Below are 9,632 nucleotides of genomic sequence, written 5' to 3' on the forward strand. Positions count from 1 at the left end.
CGAAAGTTCTAATCTCCGATAATGGTTCACAAATGGTGGGAGCGGAACATGAATTGCGCCTTATGATAGAAGGATGGGATAACAACAAGCTCAAAGAATTCTGTGCCGACCGAGGTATGAAGTGGCAATTCACCACACCCGATGCCCCACACCAGAACGGATGTTCAGAGGCTATGGTGAAGACCGTAAAGAGAGCACTCAAGAAAGCCATTGGAGAAGCTGTGCTTACCCCATTTGAGCTCTACACCTGTCTCCTCGAAGTAGCAAATTTGGTCAATCAGAGACCCAGTGGCAAAATACCAAATGATCCTGATGATGGTGCGTATCTCTGCCCAAGCGACATCCTGTTAGGAAGAGCAACCAATACCGTTCCTCAGGGCCCATTCCTTCATACGGAAAATCCCCGCCATCGGTTTGAATTCTGCCAGAAGATCGTGTAAGAAATGGTCCCGAGATGTCTTGCCGAATCTTGTACCAAGAAAGAAATGGAAAGCCGAAAGGAGAAACGTAGCAGTTAACGACCTCGTTATTATGGCACATTCCAACGCAGTTCGTGGAAGGTGGAGCGCGGGCAAAATTCTCCAAGTGTATCCAGGAGAAGATGGCTTAGTACGAAACGTCCAAGTCAAGACTGCATCAGGAACATACACGCGTCCCATCACCAAGATTTTCGTGATTTATCCTGCGGAAGGCTTTCCTAATTGCGGGGGGGGGGGGAATGTTGCGTTACCTCAACCGCACGGACTGGACTCGAAATTAGTCTCAAGGCCGCAAGGCCTCATGAACCGTCTCGTCGTTATGTAATAGTTTTGTTTTGCCACGTGTCGCGCTAAGCAAAAGTGTAAAATGTTTTATGTATGATTTAAAAGAGATTTGTCTAAGGATCAAGGGATTTGCCTAAGGATATTTGACGTTGGCGAGTTTATAACTCTATGTTTTAAGAAGGCTGGACGAACGTAAGTTTTATTGCTAGATTTGTCATTTCAATGAAAGGATCTCTCGGTAATGTTTGTGATTTCGCAATCTCTACAGCTTCAGATTACATTCTTGAATAAATACTGAAAATCCAGGCCTTGTCAGCCGTGCTCTTCAATTACTCATCGACTTAAGTACAACAGGTCAAACGCCAGCCGAACTATTTCTGAACCGTCGACTTAGAACGAGGTTAGATTTATTAAGCCCTGATCTCGGTCGAAAAGTTTTTGAAAGGCAAAGCGATCAGAAAACCAGACATGACAATAGTAGCAAGGAATGAGAGTTCGCATTGGGAGAACAAGTGCCGGTGCAGAACTTCCGAGGAGAACCCAAATGGCTCGATGGCACCATTACAGAGCAAACTTGTCCCGTCTCGTATAAAGTTCAAGTCGGAGATCAACTCTGGAGGCGTCATGTCGACCAAATGCATCAGAAAGGGGCATCTCAGAGCGTCCATCCGAAGCGCGACGCAGATGTTGGCGTAACTTCTCCAAGTATGGTGATTGACAAAGAAGTCGTTGACATGCCACCGGCTGCAACTCCGCGATCGGAAGCCGCAGAGACCGATTCGAAAGAGCCAAATGGCGAACTCGGCAAAGACGCAACCGCGCCGGCAACTGAAACCGCGCAAACTGAAGCTCCACCGCGCTGTCCAACGCGACAGCGCAAAGCTCCTCAGCGCCTAGGTTTTGATTCTTACTTATCAGAATAATTAAAGTGATTAACTGATGTAGTTTTAGAATAAGTGTGGGGGAATGTAGTGTTTATTCCTATTATGAGCTACCTTAACTAACCGGTAGTCATTGGTTAGCACACCCTGAACCGCAGTCACGTGATTATAGTGTGATATCATTGTATATAGATAGTTGATTGAGTTGTAATAAAGTAGTTGTGTAAAGCACTTGGCCGAATTCACTTCATGCTCTATAGTAGTACCTCGAACCCAATACACAACAATATTAGAAGGGTGTTTTAAGTTTTCGAGATTACGAAAACTAAGACCCCTAAATTTACCATTAAATTTGACCTAAATCTCGGTGGAAAGGATCACACAGGAGATAGTTTGACAGACTAGACCTATTTTGGTTACAATTTGACTGTATATTTCGACGGATTTGATTTTAGGGGTCTTAGTTCTCGTAATCTCGAAAACTAAGACAGGTCTTGGGTCTTAGGTCTTCGTTTTCGGGCTCCTTAGTTTTCGTAACACCCAGTAAAACTACGCTATAATGGAAGAGCACTCAGCAAATGTTTCCAACACTCGACATGATTAAATTACTAAAATTCTACCATCAACCTTAATTTTCATTAACAAAGCGTGTTGAACGGCTCAATTTTTCGGTGTTTTTTAAAGCGTGAAATATTCAAATTTGTTTACACAAACTGTCGCGCTTCTTCATTTACAGTCGTAGGAAATCCGTAATGTCAAGCACCGACTTTAATTTGAACGCGTGAGAAGGCTATACAAACGACATTGAACAGGATTTAGAGGAAAATAAATCTCGATTTAAGGTAGCATGTACGTGCAGAAACATAAACACGGTAATGTCACGGTGCGTACACAAACTTGCATACAAGTAAACAAGAATACTCCTCGTAGCACGCTTCAAATTTCGAAAATTTATACTCGTTTACGTCTCCAAAAAGCTTTTTCAGATGTTTTCAGACATGCCTTTTATACGACAACAGCAACTATACCGTACATAAAAGGGCATGTCTGAAAACATCTCGCGCATCTTACTACCCTTCAATATCCACGTCGCCCACAAACCCATGACCACACTACGTCAGTTACTAACCAACGTTAAAGACAAAGACGAGCCGAGGAACAGACAGCGAGCGATTTATAAGATCAATTGTTCCGACTGCCAAGCCTCCTACATCGGTGAGACTGGCAGAAACCTCACAACAAGACCGACTGAACACAGACAGGCGACGAGGAAAGGTGATGTCAGCAATCACATTTCTGAACACCATCGACTTACCAACCACAACATTGACTGGGACTCTGCGCAATGCATGCCTAACCTACAGCACTGAATATTTTCAACGACTGACTCTGGAAAGCTGGTTTACTAACTTAGAACAGACTCCCCTAAACAGATGTCAACAACTACCCGCTCCATACAAACGACTCATTCACGACATAAACATCACAAACGACCGAAAAAGAACGGCCTAACTTTACCGACAGATCGAAACAGACCAATCACGACCGACTTACGTCACTTGAGTCTTACAGCAGTCTTACATCACGGCAAAACCAACCAATCATTTCACACGATCTGGAATAAGAACATTCTACTGACAACAATCATTCGCTTGACTCTGATGATGACTTCCGCACAGGTTGTCGAAACGTCAGTCACTACCACCGACAACAGTCCTTCTTAGTACTACACTCACCCGGACGATCAGACTACACTTTCACATGTTACCTCCGGGTTCAAGCCATTTACAGCACATATTTTGGTTAACCGGCACACCAGGACATGTATTCGTTAACCGGTACACCAGGACTCAACCCGTTCTTCGAACAAGTGAAAATGGAGTGAACGAAGAAAAAAGTATCATTTATCAAAGCATAACAACGTGGGCTTCTCAATTGGTGGTTGCCTATCTGGACTTTGCCCTGTGCGTGCGAAATACGTGATAAAATGCAGGCTGTTTACAGGGAGTTGACACGCAGTGGGGTAAAGTCCCAAGTAGCTAAAAGCGAATTGTATTGGTAGAAAACGTCTAAGCACGTGAGAGTTACGTGGAAAACTGATCGACTGTACCATTACGTTCCTTATAAAATATTTTTCGGTGCGGTAGAATTATGTCATAAAATTTACGTTGTTTACTGGAAAAGTACGGTGGCCCACAACTGTCACGGCGAAAAGAAATCGCTCATGGCGAAAAGAAATTGCTCGCGGAAGAAAGAAATTACTCACGGCAAAAAGAAATTGCTCAAGGCCAAAAGAAATTACTCACAAAAGTCTTCTTTTGAAATAAAATGGACTTACCTTATTGCCTTGTTGTTTTCTTTGTTGATTACCAGCATCTCAGACCATTTTGAAGCGTTTTCGGCGAGTTAGCGCTATTTTGGTGTTGAAGCTTGGTGAAGAAATCAGAGTACGATTTTTACAAACTGCAAAAATTCGCTCATTATCAAAAGGACTTTAATGCGCCCCCTTAATTACAAAATCCCTCTGAGAGCACCGCAGTGCCTGCGTCGCAAAAGCAGTGAAACAAATGGCGGAAAGTATGGGTGCAAAACCACACGTGGGTGGTTTAGAACGACTGTCCGTTCCGTCAGGGGATGGTTCGCGAAAAACCTATGTGACCTAGAAGAAAGAATTCAGCCACTGGATGAGTAAATACAACCAAGATGAGGAGGAGCAACTTCAGCGCATCTGCAAAGCATTGCCTAAAGGATCCTGGTTGACAGACCAATTGAAGACGTGCAAGAACATAGATAGGGCGTGGGAGATACTTGACATCGAATTCGCGGACAGAAGGAAATCGATGGATGAACTCCTCTCTGAGATCAACAATTATGGCGCTGTAAAAAGCGATTCGAGGAGCCTGGCCCGCTACGCCACTTCTATATCCGTGTTCGCACAAGATATGTAGGACAACGGATGTCCAGTCCAAGAAACCTCAGAAGCGTCATTCTTCATGTCAAGACTCTTGTCGAAACTTCAGGCGAAGGATAATGCCGACTTTGGTCGAGAAATGCAACGCGAAAAAAAGAGGAAAATGTCGCCAACTTGGTCACTTGGCTCCACGAGGAGGCAGCCCTCAGATCCAGAGGGGAGAAGGAAATAGAAGCTGAGAGCGGACATAGGGAGCGACGAGGTCGAGAGCAACCTTACCGCAGGAGATCGGAACAACATTTCAATAATACCAGCAGGACTGATGACGATTCGTGTCCCCTTGGTTGCCAAGCGAAACATCTTCTCGCCTCCTGCTCTGTGTATTAACCAAAGATGGGAGATCGTGAGAGAAAGTAGAAGATGCCGGAAGTGCCTGAGGGTTTCACATCATACAAATGACTCTAAAAGGGCTGACGGTACGTCTTGCGACAAATGCAAGAAGAATCATCACCGTTCCCTACACGATGAGAAGAAAAACGATTCCCTGCAGTCCAACCTGAGCCCCAATACACCACCCTTTATTAGCCAAAGTACTCCTCCTGAAGTGGAGGAGAATCGCAACATCCAAGGAAGAGACAATGAAGAGATTAAAGATGTCAGAGACGTTCCTGGAGTTTGCCCAGTACAAAAAGGTCAAAGTCAGAGGCAGCGACGGAACCTTCAGCGACTTACTTGCCATGTTGGACACTGGCTCGAACACAAGTCATCTGTCTAAAAGAGCTGCAAGACAACTGGGGATATCTGGTCCGCAGACACACCTTACGATGAGCCTGGTAGGAGGAAGAAAGAAAGCATAAATTTCGGAGATAATTGAGATTAAACTCGGATCATCGACTGATGAAGACATCTTGAAGCCACTTCAAGTATACACGGTCCGAAAGCCCTGCAGCAACGCCAAGACTGTGTCACGGAAGGCTGTTGAAAGCTATCCCCATCTCAAGCCAATAGCGGATAAGCTACATCTCTCAGGTGGTACCGTGGATGTGCTCATTGGTACTGACTTTGTCGACGCCTTTGTGGACATTCACGCAGCCAGCGGCGATCCTGGAGAACCGGTTGCAAAAAGGAACTGTTTTGGCTGGTACTTCTTAGGCAAAGTAAATTCAGACATCAAGAAGCTCGTTCATGAAGACCTCTTAGGAGTTAAGCCGACGGAAATGTGCACCTGCAGTGAAAATGCTTTGCGTGAGAACAGGTTCGTGAGAGCCCTCTCAGCCTCGACTACTTTGGAGAACGGCAGGGTGCAAGGAAAAATGCCATGGAAAGAATCTGGACTTCCGAAACAAAGTAACTATGGCATTGCTGTAAGGAGAATGTATTCCGTGGAGAAGTCGTTTAAGAAGAAAGACTGCTTTGAAATCGTGGATCAAGAGGTTCAGAAACTTGTGGATCAAGGCTTTGTGATCAAGGTAGCAAGTGACAACGTTGATCACGATTAGCCAGAGTGGTACCTTCCCCTCCAAGCACTGTTCACTCCAGAAAAAGCACACAAGTCAGGCTTGTGTTTGATTCTTCTTGCAAAGGATACCATGGTCTCTCCCTCAATGATCATCTTGAGAAGGGGCCGAATTATATCAAAAGTCTACCCAACGCTCTAATAGCATGGCGATGGGATGAAGTTGCGTACGCTGGAGATATTCGGAAGATTTTCAACCAAGTATCGGTACACCCAGATGACCAGGTCTTCCATAGGTTCCTGTGGAGAAAGAATCAGCATGATCTTCCCACCGTATACCAGTGGCTCAGACTAAATTTCGGCAACAAGCCAGCCCCTGACATTGCTTCGAATGCAATAAACATCCTGGCCAAGACTTCACATGATGATTTCCCTGAAGCAGCAAAGGAACTTCAAGAACGAACATACGTTGACGACATTGCTGGATCCTGGCCAACCACTGCGGAGGCCAAGCAAGTCACAACTGCAATTGACGAGGTGCTCGCAAAAGTTCAGTTCCAGATCAAAGCGTGGCATTCAAATAGCCAGTACGTTGATCAAGCCAGTGGTGAACGTTATACAGATTTGCTTGGCCATAAGTGGGACAAACGGGAAGACACGTTTGCTTTAAAGAAAGATTCAGTTGTAAAATTGAATGAAGATTTCACAAAGAGATCCTGCTTCGCCCTTTTAGCCCAGGTGTGGGACCCCATCGGTCTCGTGGCAGCCGCAACACTTAAAATTCGAATTGACCTGCAAGAGCTATGGAGTGCTGGATATGGTTGGGACGACATCATCCCAGAAGCAACACAACCATAAATGAAATGGGAATGAAGAAGCAATAAATCGACTTCTAACCTTCAAATGTGACCGTAAACTCAAACCAACAGAAGCAATCGGCTCACCTCAAGTACACGGCTTTGCTGACGGAGGAGAGCTTGGATATGGAGCAGTCATTTTCCTCCGCTGGGAGCCTCGTGATGGAAGTCACCAATGTGTCCCCGTAATTGTCAAGCCCTTTGTTACCCCGCTGAAACAGAGAACTATCCCTCGACTGGAACTCTTGGGATGCCTAGTACTTACAAGGCTTTACAACAAGTGTCAAGAGGTCAACAAGTGTCAAATTTAAAGAATACGACAAGACCCTCTGGATAGACTCTCGAACTGTCCTAACGTGGATCAGAACCCCACCTCGAGAATTCAGACCCTTTGTATCAGTGTGAATTTCAGAAATACAGGAGACAGTAGGATCCGAACATTTCCGCTATATCAAGTCCAAATATAACCCAGCAGATGCTCTCACCAGAGTAATTGCACCCAGTGACCTCAAAGGCTGGATGTTAGGACCATCGTTTCTCAGATTGCCAGAGACCGAATGGCCTCAATTTCAAGATGACGACCAAATTTCCCGCCAAGAACGACAACACACCTTGAAAGAGATGAAGACTGTAACGAAGCACCAACAAGTTGGCAAAAGACACAAAATTACTGGAGAAACTCATGCGGTCTACATTCCCGAAGGAAAAGCAGACAACAATATCTTCTGCTGCCTATTGCTGCGATGCTCGACCTTCACAAAGATCCGCAGAGTCCTTGCCTACGTACATCGTTTCGTTAAAATTATGAGACACAGAGCTGTGCCCCAAGGCTCTCTGACAGTCCAGGAACTCAAGCGTTCAGAACTACAACTTTTGAAATGGAGTCAACTCCACATAGACTTGCAACGACTCGATGAGAAGTTGATCGCCAAAGCAGATGACGAAGGCTTGATCAGAGCTCATGGCCGCCTTGAAAATGCCAGGATACTGCCGAAAGACATGAGGGACCCAGTCGTGCTGCCAAGGGACCGTCCAATAGCTAACCTGCTCTTACATCCCCTACACCGGAAACGAGGACACTGTGGCTACAAGAGCCTCATGCACGAAACAAGACGGACGTTTTGGATTATCGGGCTCAGGAAAATGGCCAAAGCTGTAGTAAACAAGTGTGTTGTCTGCCAGAAACTACGCAAAAAGCCCCTCGATTAGTTAATGGGCCAACTGCCAAACTTGCGAGTGGCAGCTGGATTTCCCCCATTTTCCAACACCGCTATGGATACGTTTGGGCCCTTATGGATACGACTGAACTGGAGAATCCTTCAGGAAGCCCAAGTTGTGATCTTTACCTGCACAACAACCAGAACAGTTTACTTAGAGCTCATAACTAACAAGACCTCGGAAGCCTTCCTAATGGCATTTCGTCGATTCGCGTGTCTGCGCGGCCATCCAAACATCTGCTGGTCTGACTGTGGCACAAACTTTATAGGAGCACAAGAATACTTGAGAGAAGTGATGCACAACTGGGACATACCCAAGATACAAAGCACACTTTCGGAGGAATTCACCTGCAATTTCGAGTGGCAGTGGAACACCCCACATGCAAGCCACCAGAATGGGGTTCTTGAGTCATTAATCAAGTCCGTCAGACAGGCCCTTAACAGTGTATGCAAGAACCACGCGTTTACTGAAGAACAGTGGAGGACTTTCCTAGCAGAAACCACCCGCATGGTTAACAGCAGGCCGCTTTACCCAAGCTCTGAAGACGTGTGGGAAGAACTGCCCATTACACCGAATGACATCCTGATCGGACAACACAATCCTCCACCTCAGCCCGAGCAAGAGGCAAGAATTAATCCACGGCATTTACTGCGAAGTGACCTAACCAAAATTGGCCAATTCTGGACTTGCTGGATGAAGTACTTTGCTCCAGCGCTACTAACGCGAATAAGGGGTTTAAGGGGCGAGAAAATGTCAAAATCGGCGATTTGGTCCTCGAACTCAATCCAAACCGAAGCGATCCCAGTGGGAGATGGCACTAACCGTCGATACTTACCCGGGCAGGGATGGATTTATCAGGAAAGTCCGTGTTAGAACCCAGAACGGCGAGTATGACCGCCCAATTCACAAGTTATGCCTCATCGCGACGAGGGAAGAACTTAGTGGAGAGGAACATTAACATAATTAAGACACTGAACTGATTAGAAGTTAAGATTGAGTCAAACTTCGTGCTATTTTTTGATCGGTACTCAATTAGTTTCCTAATTTCCGCACTGGGGCCGAGTGTTTTGTACGCCGTTGACAAATGCTTAATTTTAGATACTTGTGGCTAAGACAGGACACGCGCGTTTGTTTTCCTTTGACATCGAATATAATCCTTTGATCACATTAGCGCTGGGCCAATGAGACGAGAGCGAGCCCTTTAGCTATGTGATCGGGGGGAAATCAATCGGAAATCAAAAAGTAGAGAATTCTGTTATTGAAGCAGTGTGATCGTGTCTCTACAAATAGAAAATAGCCTGTCTTAGACGGGATTGCGCCTTACAGAATTGTAAGTATATCTAAAATATATAGAGGAGGTTTTTAATCGAGTATCTTTTCCTAAAGAATTGTGATTTTTGAAAGAATGGTGCTTAGTCGACTCACGTGTCTTCGGTTGCTTTTAGGTGACTAGCTAGCTTGTGTGGAATTACGCATTAAAACTAGTTCAAAACAACTGGTAGATCCCGTGGACGCTATTTTTCTTGGTGTATCTTCTACTACAGT

General features: G+C 45.3%; 1 protein-coding gene and 1 pseudogene across 1 annotated transcript; both read left to right on the forward strand.

Annotated features, from left to right (window-relative positions):
• Nucleotides 1–4,281: 4,281 nt before the first annotated feature.
• Nucleotides 4,282–8,078, forward strand: LOC111343068 (uncharacterized; annotated as a pseudogene).
• A 3-nt stretch (nt 8,079–8,081) lies between these two features.
• Nucleotides 8,082–8,960, forward strand: LOC148718840 (uncharacterized). Its single transcript, XM_088740015.1, has one exon. It carries the CDS (start codon nt 8,082–8,084, stop codon nt 8,958–8,960), a length of 879 nt encoding a protein of 292 aa, XP_088596141.1.
• Nucleotides 8,961–9,632: the final 672 nt, after the last annotated feature.

This window comes from Stylophora pistillata, chromosome 12 (assembly GCF_964205215.1).
Source record: "Stylophora pistillata chromosome 12, jaStyPist1.2, whole genome shotgun sequence".
NCBI classification, from domain to species: Eukaryota; Metazoa; Cnidaria; class Anthozoa; order Scleractinia; family Pocilloporidae; genus Stylophora; species Stylophora pistillata.